The sequence below is a fragment of the Solanum dulcamara genome, chromosome 11, assembly GCF_947179165.1.
Source record: "Solanum dulcamara chromosome 11, daSolDulc1.2, whole genome shotgun sequence".
Lineage (NCBI taxonomy): Eukaryota > Viridiplantae > Streptophyta > Magnoliopsida > Solanales > Solanaceae > Solanum > Solanum dulcamara.
Genome location: NC_077247.1, coordinates 43,667,215 through 43,684,563, shown reverse-complemented (window position 1 = coordinate 43,684,563; position 17,349 = coordinate 43,667,215). Strand labels below are relative to the sequence as shown.

The following is a 17,349-nucleotide window of genomic DNA, read 5'->3' as shown; positions in this document are numbered from 1 at the left end:
GGCAGTACGAAATTTGTCACCTGCTTGGTTATTGTAAATGGTTACATCAAAAAACTAATTATAATAAACTCATAAAATCCCATATCTTTTAAACTACCTCACTAGATATAAAAAAGTTATACATGCATGTAAAACTATTTTTAAAAAGTATATAATCGATAACCTTCCATTATACATGAAAATTCATATACATAAATGTAAAAAAATAATTTTAATTGTATGATTATATTTGTATGTCGTAGAAAAAATAAAACACAAATAATGCAGGTAGAACTAATTATTTAATTCTACCTTCAAAGGAATATAGGTGCTTCATGCATGAAGCTTATTCCTCATCACCAGTTCCCCAATCATTTTATAAGCAGCAAAAGCACATGAGGGGATCCTTCCATCTTATAAAATGCTTGACTAAAATTCTCAATAAAAGGTGATTTTCATTTTTTATTTAGGTAATTGAATATCTTTGATTTTATCAAAAACAAACAAACAAAATTAGAACAAAAATTATTACTTACTTCAATTCAAGACGGTATATAGTAGCAAGAAAATTAGCTTGTGATATGATCATCACTTATCTACACATAAAAAATGAAAATTTTAAAACAAAAATTTCTTGAAAATGAAGAATACACTATACAGTAAATAAATTCATCAACAAAGCTAATGATCAATTAAAAAAAAAGAGAGAATGAAGATTAATATTATATATAAGAGAGGTTAAGAAGATAGAATCCTATTCCAACTCAAATTTTATTTAAATTTGAATTTAAATATCATATCATTTTTAAAAAGAAGATCTTTTTATTTTTACTTTTTTGATAGTAAAGATCTTTTTATTACTCTTCCTTATCCTTGATTTTTAAAATAGAATATATATTTTTCTTATAACTATAGATTTGGGTTGAGAAAAATATTTGAAAACCAATGAAACATTTTCTTCCTAAAACCAATCAAACATTTTTTTCCTACGTTTTTTTCTCTTTTGATCATTTATCTTCTTTTCTTTTTCTTTTCTTTCTTCTTTTTTTTTTTGTGTGAAAATTATTAGTGAAAATAATATACTACTACTATTATTTAGTACTATTACTATAATTATTATCATTGTGTTGTTGTTCTTCTTATTAATATTAATAATAATAATAATAATAATAATAATAAAAAGAAAATATTTGAAAACCAATGAAACATTTTTTCTTCCTAAAACCAATGAAACATTTTTTTCCTACGGTTTTTTCTCTTTTGATCATTTATCATCTTTTCTTTTCTTTCTTCCTTTTTTGTTTTATTATTTTTCTCAAAAAATAATTAACATTAATTAAAAAGTTGACACGTAAAAACCTAAATTCAAAAAACATGATTTTGAAGATAAATTTAGAGCCCGTTTGGATGGGCTTAAAAAAAGTAACTTTTATGTATGAAGTGCTTTTAGAACTTTGAAGTGCTGAAAGTTATTTTTATAAATAAGCAGTTGAGTTTTTGGATAAAAGTGCTTAAATGAGGAAAATGATGTGAATTTTAGGGTTAAAAGAATAAAAAGGGTAGTTTGGGAATTTAGTTAAAATATAAGGGATAGAAAAGTAATTTTCATGATCAAAGAAAATGACTTTAAGCACTTAGAAAAAAAAAAGGTTAGGAATCCTAACTTTTCATTTTTGATTGACTTTAAGAACTTTATGGCTTAAAATTAACATTAGACAAACACGTTCAAAAGCTAAAAAGGGGCTTTAAGTTGGTCAAACAGATTCTTATTATTAGTGAAAATAATCTACTACTACTATTATATATTACTATTACTATAATTATTATTATTGTGTTGTTCTTCTTCTTGATAATCATAATAATAATATATTTTATTTAATATTCAAATCAAATATATTATATAATATCTGAAAAGATAAGTTTATGAAAAAATTGGAGTTCATTTAGAACTCTACAACTGTAGATTTTTAGTTTTAGTTAAGCTAATGAATATTTTTTTCTACATAAAAGCCTAGTAGTTTCAAATTTAAATAATTTAAACTTTTCAATTCAAAATTTCTATTACCATATTAGTTTTGTCCTAACATTGCCAAGTGGCTTTTTAATAGCTTATCACTTGGCTTAATCACATTGCAAATTACTCTCCTGTATAATATATATAGATTATTATTATTATTAATAATAATTTTTTTTCTATTAATATTATTATTATTTTGATATTTTTTAATCTTTTAATTTAATATTTAAATAAAATGTTTAAATTTAATTTACAATATCCGAAAAATTATAAGTTTATGAAATAGTAAGAGTTCACTTAGAATTCTTCGATCTATGATTTTCTATTTTTAATCTAATAAAATAAATCTTTCTTTTTAAAATCTAGTATGTTTTCAAATTCGAATACTTTTAATCTTTCAATTAAATTTTTTTATTATAATATTTATTAACTCTGTCTTAAAATTGCCAAGTAGCTTTTCATTAACTTGCCACTTGGCTTGTAGTTGTTCGAAATAATAGAAGCTAAAATTAAAATACATACTATGAGATTCAAACATTGAACACAAGGATTCATTTGAAAGACACTATTCACTAGGCTATACTTTGTCTCTTATTCAAGGTGTTCGAAATTAATATATATATACATAAATATAAAAAAATTTACCTTGTATATATTGTGTAATCGCCCCTAGAAAATTTTCTTCGTTCACCATAATTTTTAAGCTGAAATTTACAAAGTGACAAAACATGAGCGACAAAAATTAGGTCTTCTTGTCATTGATACTCTTTGAACAATTCATACACAATTTAACTATTTCATAGCGATAAAAAACAGTTTCATAATTATTATAATAAAAAATTCTCAATTAATTTAATATGATAAAATATAATTTTATGAATTTAACATATAATGTATAGAATTAAGAAGTAGTCTAACAAAAAAAAACATATTAATTATCTAAGAGTCATAAAATAAGATAATGATAAATTGTATGCCTATTGCACGGCGTAAGTTGTATGAGTTTTTTGAATGATAAGATTCAGAAAAATTAATACTACTAACTGATTTCGTAAGATTGTCTCTGCTCTAAGTGTATATATATGTTTTATCCTTTTCACACAATTATTTTACAGTGAGTTCTAGTAAGAGAATTAACATTATATATATTTTTATATAAAAATTAGCTCAGTTAAGGAAAAACATAATCATGATATATAGCTTATGCTAATGTAATTACATGTCGAATTAGTGGAATTATCTCATATTATGTCAGAACTTTATTGTTTGAAAAGTTGTACTTTAACAATACAACGAAATGTAAGATTGTAAAAGAAAAAAAATAATATTTTTTGACACGTTGTAGAAATCGAAATTTTTTGAAACTTTACAAGACGAGTTCAATTTTAATTAGGGTTCTTGAAAATTAATCTACCAAAAATCCTAGCTCATATGATGAAAGACAATTATTTAAAGCCGTATTCACCTCATCTTAACCCATGCAAGCTTTGGCGAGGTTGAACATTGACCCATCAATTAATATAACCCATCTTATTTTGTCCAACTTCGATCCAAATGACCTATTTGGCTTTGCTTCTCGCCCCTACAATAATCCCCGTTATTAATTACCACTACATATGGTCAATCACTCACTATTAACTATTATTATCATATGTCACAATTGACACTAGCCAACTCCACCCCAAATCGATGCCCACAACTGACATTGTATAATTGTTTTAAAATATTTTATTATATATTTAAATATTAAAAAAAAGTCTTAAAAAATTAATTATCATAATTCTTTAAAATATATAAACGAGAAACACAACAAATAATTCAAAAACGGAGAGGGTAAAATTGATCGGAGAGAGTAGAGTAATTAAGGGAGCACACAGTGTTGTGTGCATGATCTAATAATTGTATTAGTAGGAGAGTGATGCCTAATGCTAATCACCACTCCTCCAGTAATTACTCCTTTTACTCTATTCTTTTTATATTAGATGGACATCTTACTAAAAATATTTATTTTTTATTTGATCACTTATTAAATTAAGATATAATTAGTTTAATTTTTTTTATTTTACCCTTATAATTAATATGCTTTGAAAGTTTAAATAAATTTTGAAGATTCAATTTTTTTTTCAAGAGACTAATTAATATAAACAAAGAGCAAAATATAGTAAAATTAATTAATAATTTTTTAATTATTATGTAAAATTTAAAATGCTCATCTAATATTGGACGGAGATGGAATAATCGACTAATATCTCTGTCTTTGAAATAAATGCGAATTCCAAGGGCATGGTGATTAATATTGGGAAAGAAACAAGTCTACTGCTATTAGTATTATTTATAGTTGAAAACTTGCAAGCTCACCGCATTGCCACTGTCCCATTTTCTGCAAAAAGTACAACAGAGAGAACACGATACGCTACCCCAGTAACCGTCTCTGCTTTTCTTTGTTGTATTTGTATTTCTCTCTCTCTTTTTCTCTCCATTCATACATATAAATACACCTCAGGTGTGAATCAACACTTCCATTTTTGGCTTACAGTTGTGTTTTCCCCCCTTCTGTTGAGGTGTACGAATGTTCACGTTTGTTATATGTTTTTCGAGAAAGTGTTTGGTGCACTGAGCTCTCGGTATGAGCGGGTTCAGGGACGGCGTCGACCACAAAGTCTATTATATGCTAGAAAATGTTCTACAGTGTTTTAGGATTTTTTTGATTTTTTTTCTCTCATACAGCTTTTATTTGTCTGCATACTTCAGTAAACACACTATACAGTTTACAGTACTCGTTCTGTTTCTCTTTCCCTTCTCTCTCTCGGTAACTTGTTTTTCTTCATGTATGTATGCAATATGTTGTTTCATAGGGTTTTTGATCATTGCGGTGTATGAATGTTTATATTGTGTATGACAGTATCGTTCAACAAGTTCCAATGACGGAAAAAAAAGTTACTCTATGGGTTTTATGTTTCGAAAATAGGCGAATGGGTCTACAGGGGCTTTTTGGGTTGTGTGTTTTGGTTATTTGATTGGATTTGTCTATCTCTTTTAACTTTTGTTGGATTGCGAGTACATTTCTTTTGCCTTTTTTCTTTCTGGTTGCATTTTGTATATGTCTTGTTTTTTTTTTTATAGTTTCAAGTATTATTTATACTGTGATTTTATTGATCCTTTGTGTATTTGGGTGAACTTTTGGTAAGTGTTTAGAAATTTGTATGATTTGTATTTTGCTCATCTCGTGGATATGTTGGACTTTAGAATGCATAAGATTTACTCTCATGTGGCATTGAACTTGTCTTTCATTTTGGTGGGTATCCTCCTTTGTGCGGGCTGGGCTTAAATGGAGAAAAAGGCAAATGAAGAAAAAATACAAATATATATGTTTAGTCCAAGACTAATACTTATCAGCATGAATATCAAATATATAGACAAGGAATTGATTTTTTCATAAGATATCAATTGTTTAGTATTGTCTTTTCGGGAGATGCTCATTCGCAAGGAAAAGTTTGTCTTAAAGCCTTGATGACGACACTGAAGCTCACAATAAATGAGGCGAAGCGTCCAACATGTTTCGAGGCTCGCTTTAGGGCTTAAGCGTGCTTTAAACGCGCCTTTGACAATTTTGATTTTAACACTGTAATCCTATTTAAATTACAGTGTAGACCTTGCATATATAGCATAATTCATGTATGTCTTTTTTTGGTTAAATATTTATTTTGGAAAACAGCCGATACTAGTAATCATTCTACAATCATGTAAATCTAGTAATCCTTTTTTGAGACTGGTAAAGAATTGTGTATATTAATCAAAGAAATCTGGTACTAAGTTGGTACTAGAGAATTACAATGATCGGAACGTTTCTGCTAGAGAAACAGAAGGAAATGGTTCCATCGGTACAAGATTCTAGTCCTGCGGTGAGTCTATGAAATTAATCATGCTATTCTAATCATCTTTAACATCTTGTAGGTTGCACCAAAAAGCCAGAAGCACGAGTATTTAATTTTCTGTACAGGTTCTAGTTTCTCTTTGAAACATCTTGCATTTCTCTTTCCATGTAGATCTAGTAATCCTCTTATGGTATGTTTTCTGGAATGAGATACTCCATTCATCGCGATGATCCATCTTAGTTTCTAAGAAAAACAAAGTTCTATATATTGTGCTAAGATACTCTTTGAGTTCTGTTCTATGTTCAATTATTGAATCCCTTCTTCAAACTGAAAATGATACTTAAGAGGGAACAAAGAACATTTTTTCTTTGAATGACTTGTTCTTTTGGAGTCTACATTTGTTTGCTTTCTTTGTTTTTCTTCTTCTAAAGGGAGGCCTCAGTGTGTGGGTTTCTACTTTCTTCAAATTCTCTATGAAGTTTGAGGCTTTTGCATAATTATTATGTTTTTAGTAATTGTTGTAATGTGCACATCTACTTTCTTTTAGATGGTTGTTAGTTGTCAATGACAGGCATATGTCCCATTTCAGATCTTTGAAATATTAACATCACTTTGTGATAAGTATCAAATGTTCCCCCTTCAAGAAGCAGAGGAAGAAGATAGTCCTAAATTCAGTTGGGGTGCCAAGAAGGGAAAGGGTGCCCTTCACAAGGACATCCAATTTTACAAGTCATTCACTTATGATGGGGTTGAATTCAACTTATATGATTGTGTTTACATGTGTCGTCGTGGTGAAGAGGAGCCAGACATTGGAAAGATCGTTAAGGTGTGGGAAACGAAAACACGGAAAAGGATAGTCAAGGTGGTATGGTTTTTCCGTCCAACCGAGATAACTCATTGGTTGGATAATATCAAGGTGCTTGGCAATGAGTTATTCTTGGCTTCAGGAGAAGGCGTAGGGCTTTCAAATTGTAATCCGGTGGTAATTCTTTCACTCATTCTTTTTAAAATATAAGACTAGTCTATCTATTTTCAGATGTAATGGCATGACCTCTTTGAGATTTATTACAGGAAGCCATCACTGGTAAATGCAATGTTGTCTGCATATCAACTGATAGGAGGAACCCTCAGCCAAAAGACGAAGATTTGGAAACAGCTGAGTTTTTCTTTTATCGCACCTTTGATGTCAGAACTCGCGAGATATCTGAGGAATTTCCAAATTCAATAGTGCAAATTGAAGGTCGTGACTCTGTTGCTTGATTTTCATTCAGTCCTACAGTGTTATGCATTTATGGTTGGATGAAACAGCTTGTTAAATACTTGAATGGTTTCTGCTTCTTAGATTTCTATGTCATACATTTGGTTTATTTTGTTAGAACTGCTTTAACATATGATACTATCTTTCAGAATTTTGTTTTCTCAAACTTCTGTGTAACTTAGTCAAAGGCAATTTATTTAATTCTCTGGGAAATACTTGAATGGTTTCTGCTTCTTAGATTTCTATGTCATACATTTGGTTTATTTTGTTAGAACTGCTTTAACATATGATACTATCTTTCAGAATTTTGTTTTCTCAAACTTCTGTGTAACTTGGTCAAAGACAATTTATTTAATTCTCTGGGAACCTCAGTTTTAGCATAAGATTATGTAATACATTCGAGGACATTGTCTAAATGAATAAATGAAATGAGTACCAAGGATAAAGTTGCAAAAGTACCATAAAGAATTTCCCACTGCATTGCTGTTTAAAGGGGTAGGGCTCTAATTTAACTGACTCAGGCGCTTATTGGTTTTTCTGTGCTCTCCTCCATGCACGTTCCTTGTTTCAGGATTTTTTTTCCATCACTTGGTGTCTTCTTTATTTTGATAGGCAAAAGAATAATAGACAGAAATAGATAATTTGTGCAGTAGATAACAGAGCATCTTAATATACTATTTCACTAGAGTGGTTTTAGTCAAATTGTGGTATGTGAAGAAAATAGCAGCATTCAGGTTGCTTCTTCTATAGAGGTGGGAGATGGAAGAATAATAATAGATGGATATTGGACTCTTCATGGCTATTCACATTTCATTCATATGAATCCCATTCATAGCCATTTGGTTTCAGCCTGTCTTTTTTGTCGCCTGTTCACCCATTAGTGGTGCCTTTTATCTGATGCACAGCTAGAGAGTTGGGTTTCCTAGGACTCTTCTAAGCTGTATGACTTCTGAGGCGGTATTTCTTCAATGTTCTTGGAATTTAGAGCAAGGTCTTGTTTCTTTCAGTTTTTACCTTGCATTCACTGCTATTTAAGTCATGGCTCCAGTTCTTGAATTTAAGGAGCTTTAGTGATGGATATATCGGTATAAGTTTCTTAGAAGTCTTTATTATGGCTGACAACTTCCTTTAAATGAATTCGTTGGATAAGTACTAACCAAAGAACTGTAGTGGTGGACATATCTAAAGAGATGTAGTCATGTCTATGATAATTTCGCGTTTCATGGTTGGCATTTTGCTTAGCTTTTAATCCAAAAACAAGTTCTGTAAAATTCTCCTCAGAATCTTGCTTACTAACAAAGAAGAAACATCATCCAATGACTCAATGTGAGTGTTTGCTGTGACTTCTGAGTTGTCAGCATAGGGAAGATGCTGGTGTTGACCGAAGTGGACATGTGCTCTTTTTTATTGTATCACACATCGCCAGATAAGTGAGGCATATGATGTAAATTTCTTTGGGATGAACCAAAATGTCTATTGCTTAGCCTACTTGTATGCATGAAGGCTTATATTGAAAAGCTAGCCTCTGAGCTCTTGATAAGTTTGCAGTAAAATCTGCTTCTTCAGTTTTTACAATCTTACTCTTGAGTCATTTAAATACTGAAAATCAATGATTTGAGGCCTTACCTCGCTCCTGCTGCAGTGGAGCACTTCTTTAATAAGGTGACAGATCAGAAGCAGCCTCTTCATTATGGAGGAAAAGGAAGTCTTGAAAAGCCACATTCATTTGGAGGAGCAACAATTAAAACAACGCTGAAAGATGGCCAGCCAGGAAGAAACATTCGTAACTTCTTGTAGACACGTGAGGTAAATTCTTAGTTGTAATGCATGTGTTTATTTTCAATTCGTCTTTTGCAGAGTCGATGCTGCCACCTGTGACTCTGGTCAAACAAACTAAATCCTCCACAAAAGATGTTGCTATGGCAAGAACAGACCAGTGCACTACCATTTCACAGTGTCAGGTGACGGAAGTGGTAGAAAAAGGTGATTACTTGGAAAGATAATGGGTTCTAATTCTTTTAAATTCATATTTGAGCTTAACTGTTAATCTGGTCATTCCCAGAACTGAATAAAGTCACAATTCGTTTAGGTGGACAAGGCAGACAGGGCAATATTTCTGAGACGGATAAAACTGTTGCCAGAACTGAAGTAAAACATTCATATTGTATCTCGTTTACTAATGCTTTGAAGAAGAGAAAGCTTCAAGACTTATTAGGTTTCTTTCTTACCTGTAACTTTCTCTTAGAGTCAGTGAACAAATCATTATGGATGTTGTCTGATCAAGGAAATGATCCTTGCAGATACTACACCATTTGGCCAACATAAGGTCACCAAATCCACGAGTCAGGTCATTGAAGTAACGACAAGGGTGAAAGAGGTATTCCTTTTTCCTTTTTTTTTTTGAGTATTAGGGTCCTGTGAAGGATTTGATTCACATAGAAAGCATTTTTCCTCCTTTCATTTTGTTAACAGTGCTAAGAAAATTGAATACTGAGGTTCCTCTCTATGATTTGAAATCTTTGATTGCTCATACCTGGCCTAGTGTTTCTTTTTTAGTTCCCGATTTTTGATGTACTGCATGTTTCTTTGATGAGAATGGACAGTGGTTTTTTTGTGTTTACTGAACTTGTAACTTGATTATTTGTTCTTTTTTGTATCCGTTTGCTGGCCCCATCTGTTGTATAACTAATCCTCAGGTCGATACCTGATATCAATGATTGGATACAGTAAGGGACCTCTTCACCTGTTTTGAATTTGGTTCTGATATGATATCTTTTTACTTGCAGGGTGCTAGCACATGGTTTAAGGAACAGGTTAGTTTCCTATCTCCATTGTTATATTTATTCCAAAGTGTTTTCTTTCGGTATGATAAAAAAGTTAAGTTGGTTGGGAAAGTGATGTAAGCTTCAACTGTTTAGGCAAAAGTCGAAGATGTACATGATGTGCTTTAGCCTCAAAGCAGTTATTTACTTTATATTTTGTGATTTACATATGTTATTTTGTTCCGCCCAGCCATGGAATGAAAGACTCCAAGTAGCTCAAGAGCGAGGCACACTTGTGTTACTTGAGAATCTTGATCCTTCATATGCATCAACAGAAGTGACGGTACATAAAATGAATTTGTAGTCTATTTCAGTTTAATATGTGCTTTAGTTTGTGCATTTGAGTAATGAAAAATGAAATATAATTGTGTCATTAGGTGTCACTCCTGCATTAATTCATTTTGTAGACATGTGTATGCTTCCATTTCTATTTCGGGGATTATTGTTTCTAAAGCGCTTGTAAGTCCAAATGTATGTGGTAAAAACTTGTTTCCCTTTTTCTTTCTCATTTCTTCTTCGTTGTTTGATGAAAATAAAAGTTTTACCTGAAAATTTCACGAGCAAACTTTTGAATAACCTTACTTAAACTTAGGTTAACCAACGTTATTGCATCTAGTTTCAGATTTGTTCTGTAAATTTGTTTCACTTAACCATGTTAATTCTCATCTTCAAACCACTATCTATAGTGAGTCTATTAGTGGTGAGGGTATGTTATGAACTTAAATAGCAGAATTAAACAAGGAAAACAAACAATAAATTGCAAGTGTGTTTGGGATAATTCTGTCATATATATCTGAAATTGAGATTAGAACTAAGCTAAAATATAATGAGCTCAGATCTGCAGAAAGAAGTAGAAGAAAAGATTATAATGAGAAGAAGAATTAGAGAGGGAGAGAAGAGAAAGAGAGAGGAAAGGAGAGGAGAAAAGTTTGTTATTTTTCTAGAATTTTGGATGCCTCTCTCCTCTGCCATTTCTATTACTTTTACCCAACTGGCTTCATCTCAGACTTGGAGCATCATTAAACGCGAAGTGATCCTGGCCCTTCATTCAATTTCCTGAATGAATTTCCTGTCTAATCACCTCTTCCCGATATTTCTTCGGTCTACCTCTACCCCTCTTGAAACCATACACAACCAACCTCTCATACCTCTGCAATGGGGCATTCAAACATTTCCTTTTCACATGCCCGAACGATTTCAGTCTTGCTTTCCGCACCTTGTCCTCCACCAAAGCCACTCCCACCTTTCTAGATATCCTTATTTTTAATCCTATCTCTGTGAGTATGCACACACAACCATTGTAACATCCCCATTTTTTGCAACTTTCAATTGCTGAACACGAGAATTGACCAACACTCCGCCCCATACAACATAGTTGGTCTAATTACCACTCTGTGAAACTTGTCTTTAAGAATTGGTGGCACCTTCTTATCACACAAACTCCAGATGCAAGCCTCCATTTCATTAACCTTGCCCCAATGCGGGGAATGACATTCTCGTCAATCTCTCCATTTCCTTGGATAATAGACCCAAGATATGTGAAATTTTCCCTCTTTTTGATAACCTGAGTATCGGGCTCACTTTCATATCTGCCTCATATATTACGTCATTAAATTTGCACTCCAAGTAATTTGTCTTGATCATGCTCAATCTGAAACCTTTTGACTCCAGGATTTGTCTCCAAATCTCCAGCTTAGCATTAGCTCCATCGCGAGTCTTGTCAATCAAAATTATGTCACCTGCAAATAACATATACCATAATACCTCACCTTGAATTTGTTGCGTCAATGCATCCATCACCAAGGCAAATATAAACGGGCTTAGGACTGATCCCTGGTGCAACCCCATCAAAAATGGGAATTGCTCCGAGTCTCGTCCCACTATCCTTACCCACGTCTTGGCTCCATTGTACATGTCTTTGATCACCCTAATATACTCAATAGGTGCGCCTCTACCCTCCAAGCATCTCTACAGAACCTTTCTTGAAACTTTGTCATAAGCCTTTTCTAGGTCAATGAACACCATGTGCATGTCCTTCCCCTCTCAGTACTGCTCCTCAAAGTCTCCTTACTAAATAAATGACTTCTGTAGTTGAGCATCCCGATATGAATCTGAACTGGACAACCGAAATTTCCACGCCCCTCCTCACCCTCATCATAGCATATATATTCTTATGTCCTTTTATTTGGTAGAAGATAGATATCTCTGGACAAATTTTTCCTCTCATATTATATTGTGTTTTTCTTGAATTATTCTTTGTTGTTTCTGCTCCTAGTTTTATACTAGAAGAGCTTGTCTATGTATCTATCTCATTTATCTTTCTAAGTTTCTCTTTCACTATATTCTAGGATATTGTCTGGCATGCCTTAAGGCAAACGGTTTGTGCAAAAATGGTGCAACATAACACCTTCTCTAATCCCCTAAATGGTAGGCCGTCGTGTATCTTCTTCTAAAATCTTGAAGTAGATTTATTGACATTTTTCTCAGTGAACTTCATGTTTTTTTCTCAAATGAACACTAGCAGGAAAAGCATTTGTTATCTTCAAATCAAGTGATGCCGCAGAGAACGCCATTTTTGAGTTGAAAAGGAGGTGCCTTGTGTTAGGTGATGGAAGGTACTTGATTGACTTCGCAAGTTTTGTCTCACCCTTTGTTTGTCTTGATGATAAGATGTTTTTATGTATTGTTCTTGCATGCACCTTGCTAGTTAGCATTCCTTTTTGACAAACTATGCTTTGTGCAATGATCTTCAAAGTCCTTGATGACATGAGTTGCTACTCGTTTGGATTGACTTATAAGTTGATGAAAACAACTTATAAGCTGTTTTCAGCTTTTTTAGTGTTTGAGTGGCCAGCTTAAAGCCATTTTATGCTTAAAATAAGCCCCCAAAAATAATTGGGCCCGTTTGACTTAGCTTATTTAAAGCAGCTTATAAGTTGATTTTTGAAATTGTTATTTTTTTTTGAAACTGAAGCAGCTTTATTTTAGATAAGCTAAGCCAAACGGGCTCTTAGTTGAAAATGTTTTAAAAGGCAACGCGTGAGGCAAGCCATTTTGTATAACATGGGGCGAGACTTGAGCCTTGAGATGTGAGGAGTAAGCCCCATGAATATTAATTTTGTATAGATCACAAAAAAGTAAAATTACATTAAGTTGTAGAAAATTATAAAATTAGTGTGTGTATATACATATATACATATATAGCGAAAGATGAAAGATGCATTACACCTATAGCCTGGTGGTAATCTACTTGGAGTTGTAAAATGATAGTTCCTGATAATTCAAAAAAATAAAAATGACAATAGTACAAAGTTATTGTTTACAACATACCCAGTGAGATCCCATAAAGTAGGGTCCCGAGAAGATAGGGTGTACGCAGACCTTACCACTACCTCGTGGAGGTAGAAAGATTATTTTCGAAAGACCTTCACCTCAAAATTATCAGTTCCAAGTAAGAGAGAAAAACAATATATATAGCATAGAGACTAAAACGAAAACTGATGCAAATTCTGCAACACAAGAACAATAACAATAGCAAAATAATGTGATAATCAAAAGGCAATACAACATAACTATAATGACCTCGCTTCTTACTGGTAAGAAAAATGATGTAAATCTAAGTCATGATAGTGGCTTGAGCTTCCTACTGGATAGAGAAATGATGAAAATCTCAGTCATGATAGTGGCTTGTGCTTCTTAACAGTGATCTCTATTTGACATTATCTTGGATGAACTTTTGTGATTACTAATATTTTATTGGAAAAAGCTGAATGAAATATAAAAAACAATTATGGTGAGGGAGATAATGACATTGTTGTTTATGTTTTGTTAAGGCCAGTGGTTGCTCGGAGGGGAACTATACAGGAACCAGTGAAAAGTAGAGACTTTCCTGGCCATCTGTCCATTGGAAAAATCAAATTTCAAAAGCTAGGAGAAGAAATGGTACGCATTTCACTGCACAAATAACCTTCTCCTCTCCCTTAATTAATTTGCCATTTGATGATCCAATTTTCATAGTCCAATTTCTCTCTTGTAAAGAGAAAAGCAGTATCAACATCTCACTACTCCCAGAGCAACACAATCGAACATGAGATGGCGGTTGAATGGCGTGTTCTACAGGAAAAGTCAAGCATGTGGTGGAAAGCTTTACATCAGGTGATTATGAAGTGTTTATTCCCCGTCATTTTGTTTTTTATCCTCTCCAGATTGTTGCTGTTTTTCGCCTGTCCTTTCTAAGTCTATATGATTTTCTTGTTGCAAGGAACAAGCAGCAGAAATTGAACAGCTTAGAAGCAAGTTGAAAAACCCTATTAAGAACTCTGTATAGGATCTTACGTAAGTTTAATCCACTTTTTCGGTCAGCATAATTCATAAACGTGCCCTTCAACTAGGTCTCAATTGACATTTATACCCTCCAACTTTAATTGTGCACAAGTAGGTATTTAAACTTGTATAAAGTTGAACAAGTATATATACATGTCCTATCTGACATAATACACATAGGACACATGTGTCTACTTGTTCCATTTTATACAAGTTTAAATGTCTATTTGTGTACACCTAAAGTTGGAGGGCATAGATGCCAATTGATGGCAAGTGAAACAACAATTTTATGTATTATGCCCTGATTATCCTTTTTCTTGTCCTTGTATTATATTGTCAAGTTTCACCTAGATTGATATTATTCCTTCGGAAAAAGACCTAAAATACCCTCGAACTATTGAAAAGGGTATAAAAATGCCCGTCATCCATCTATTGGGCCTAAAATGCCCTTGATATCCACTTTTAGGTCCAAAAACGACCTTTTTTCAACAGAAAAGGGCTTTTTAGGCCCAATAGATGAATGAGGGACATTTTCGTAATTCAATAGTTCGAGGGCATTTTAAGCCCCTTTTTTGTAATTAAAATTTTGTTAAATAAATTTTGATTTATAATTAATTTTAAATAATTAAATTGTAACCAATAGATGACCGCTACGTTTTTTAAAAACATTATTTAAATTATTTAATTAAAATTTTGATTTATAATTAATTTTAAATAATTAAATTGTAACCAATAGATGACCGCTACGTTTTCAAAAAAATTATTCAAATTATTTAATTAAAATTCTGTTAAAAGAGCCTAAAATTTCTTTCAACTATTGAAAATGGTACAAAAATGTCACTTATCCATCTATTGGGTCAAAAATGTCCTTTTTCGTTAAAGTAAAAGTCATTTTTGGATCTAAAGGTGAATGTCAAAGGCATTTTAGGTCCAATAGATGTATAAGAGATATTTTTATGCCATTTTCAATAGGTTGAAGGCATTTTAAGCTTTTTTCCGATATTTCTTTTGCACAGGACTCCTTTTGTTGGCTTTCTTGTGTCCAAGAGGCATACAGAGGTGTGGACCCTTTCTGGATGTGGGGTTACACCTTGAGTACAGAGATTTTGTTTTTGTCTGATGATAGAATGCAACTTTTTGTGCAGCACAACCAATGCTTCTTGTGTAGTTCACTGTATTGGTGTGACTTCCAGAACTGTAGGCTGATAGCTATAAGGTCGTCATTAAATCCATTACTTAAAATTTTACGAACTTTCTTTTGGTGCACCAGAAGTGTCCCTGTTTTGCAAACTTAAAAGGGATAATTATGTTCATTGTGATATTACAGGGACAAAGTTAAACCAACCCTTAAACCTGAGGGATAATTTTGATCATTTTCTCATGGGTCGTTTTGTTGCTTGTTAGGAAGAAAGTTGTTCATGCATTAGAAAAAGGAAAAATGCTAAAATTTGCTATCGAACTTTAAGAAAAAAATTATTTATGCTATCCGTTAAAAATTTGGCTCATTTATGCCATTTTCATTTGAGAAAAAGACTTATTCATGTCATTATTTGTTAATTGAAATGACATAAATGAATTAAATTTTTAACGGATGACATATATGAGCTTTTTTTAAAGTTTGAGGGCATATTTGAACTTTTTTCATTTTAAAAAATAATTTAGTTAATGATGTGGCTGAATGATAATTGATCACGTGTACAAAATAGTTTTGCAGAACGGAAAATATTTTTAGTTTACAAAGAATAGCATGAACAACTTTTTCTCAAATGAGAATAGCATAAATGAGTCAACTTTGCAACGGATGATATAGATAAGTCTTTTCTCAAAGTTCGATGACATATTTAAGCTTTTTTCTTCCAAAAAAAAAGATATAGCTAATATCATGTTTGATTTAAATTGTTTGGTTATTATTTTACAATTCCATCGAAAAACATGAAAAAATTTAGTAAAAAATAAAATAATTAATATATAAATAACTAAATTATGTATAATTAATTTCCACACTACTAATAAGTTGAATACATCAATAACCCCCCTTAAACTTGACAGTGAGTTTGACGTGCAATTGCACAATTTTAACTAGCTAGTAGACGATCCCTTGGTGAATTACATTTATCTCCCCCCACGTGTTAAATAAATAATTTTTTTAAAAAAAGCTAAAAGACTTTCCGCCCAGTTTCCAGCATCATAACAACCGCTCAACCAGTTTATTGTTTTTTTTTGGCCCTTTTTCAAATCCAACGTTAATCACATATTTTTTGGTTCCAATTTATTCGAGTTTGATTCAGAGTATGAAAAACAAATTAATTAAGTTTGACGTGGACTCATAGAATTTTTAATTTTTTTTGAAACAAAGTTTATATATTTTAAAACTATATAAAAGTTGCTATAATTTATACTGGTGTATGTTATTTGCGGATGACATATTTTTGATTGATAACACTCAGGACAGAGTTAATGATAAGTTGTAGGTTTGGAGACAAACCCTGGAGTCCAAAGAATTCAAATTGAGTAGGACCAAAATAGAATATTTGGAGTGTAAATTTAGTGTTGCGATGGATGAAGAGGGCATAGAAGTGAGGCTTGCCACCCAACCTATCCCAAAGACAAAAAGCTTTAAAGAACATTTTAGTACATTTGATATAATTTTAATTTAGGACTACAAGCTTGAAAATACTTTTTTATTTTTTTAAACTCCATACCAAGTCAAATTAGGTCATTCTTTATGAAACTGAATTAATATAATAGTAAGAAGATAAAAGAAGATTTGTAAAATAGAGAATTCGATTGAATTGGTTGTTTTCAAATATAGAAATCTATATTTAGAGAGTAAAATAGAGAAGAAAAAAGAACACTTATACCCTAAAAAGAAAATATATTTATCCTTAAATGTTCTCATTATTTTCATACCCGCTTTCAATTTTAAAATGACATAAAATTATTTTAAAATTCATGCGGATATCAGCGCTCACCTTATATAATATCTATATGGTATCAATATATCAAAGAAGTATCACATAAGATTAAACTTAGTCCTTTATGTTACTGATATGATATCAATAACCCGACAGAATA

The 17,349-nt window shown here is 31.9% G+C and overlaps 1 protein-coding gene across 7 annotated transcripts; it reads left to right on the top strand.

Moving 5' to 3' along the window:
- The first annotated feature begins 5,107 nt into the window (after positions 1 to 5,107).
- LOC129874006 (protein ANTI-SILENCING 1-like) lies at positions 5,108 to 15,618 on the top strand. Of its 7 annotated transcripts, none has more exons than XM_055949215.1 (15): positions 5,108 to 5,898; positions 6,461 to 6,853; positions 6,943 to 7,111; positions 8,772 to 8,912; positions 8,987 to 9,112; positions 9,192 to 9,344; positions 9,430 to 9,506; positions 9,916 to 9,942; positions 10,142 to 10,234; positions 12,300 to 12,378; positions 12,473 to 12,566; positions 13,785 to 13,893; positions 13,990 to 14,106; positions 14,213 to 14,286; positions 15,291 to 15,618. In XM_055949215.1, exons 1-14 carry the CDS (start codon positions 5,830 to 5,832, stop codon positions 14,276 to 14,278), a joined length of 1,713 nt encoding a protein of 570 aa, XP_055805190.1. In that variant the 5' UTR covers positions 5,108 to 5,829; the 3' UTR covers positions 14,279 to 14,286; positions 15,291 to 15,618. The 7 variants fall into 7 exon arrangements, with proteins under 7 accessions (XP_055805190.1, XP_055805193.1, XP_055805188.1 ...); XM_055949213.1 differs by having other exon boundaries at positions 5,109 to 5,898; positions 6,443 to 6,853; XM_055949219.1 differs by having other exon boundaries at positions 5,109 to 5,898; positions 6,430 to 6,853.
- Positions 15,619 to 17,349: the final 1,731 nt, after the last annotated feature.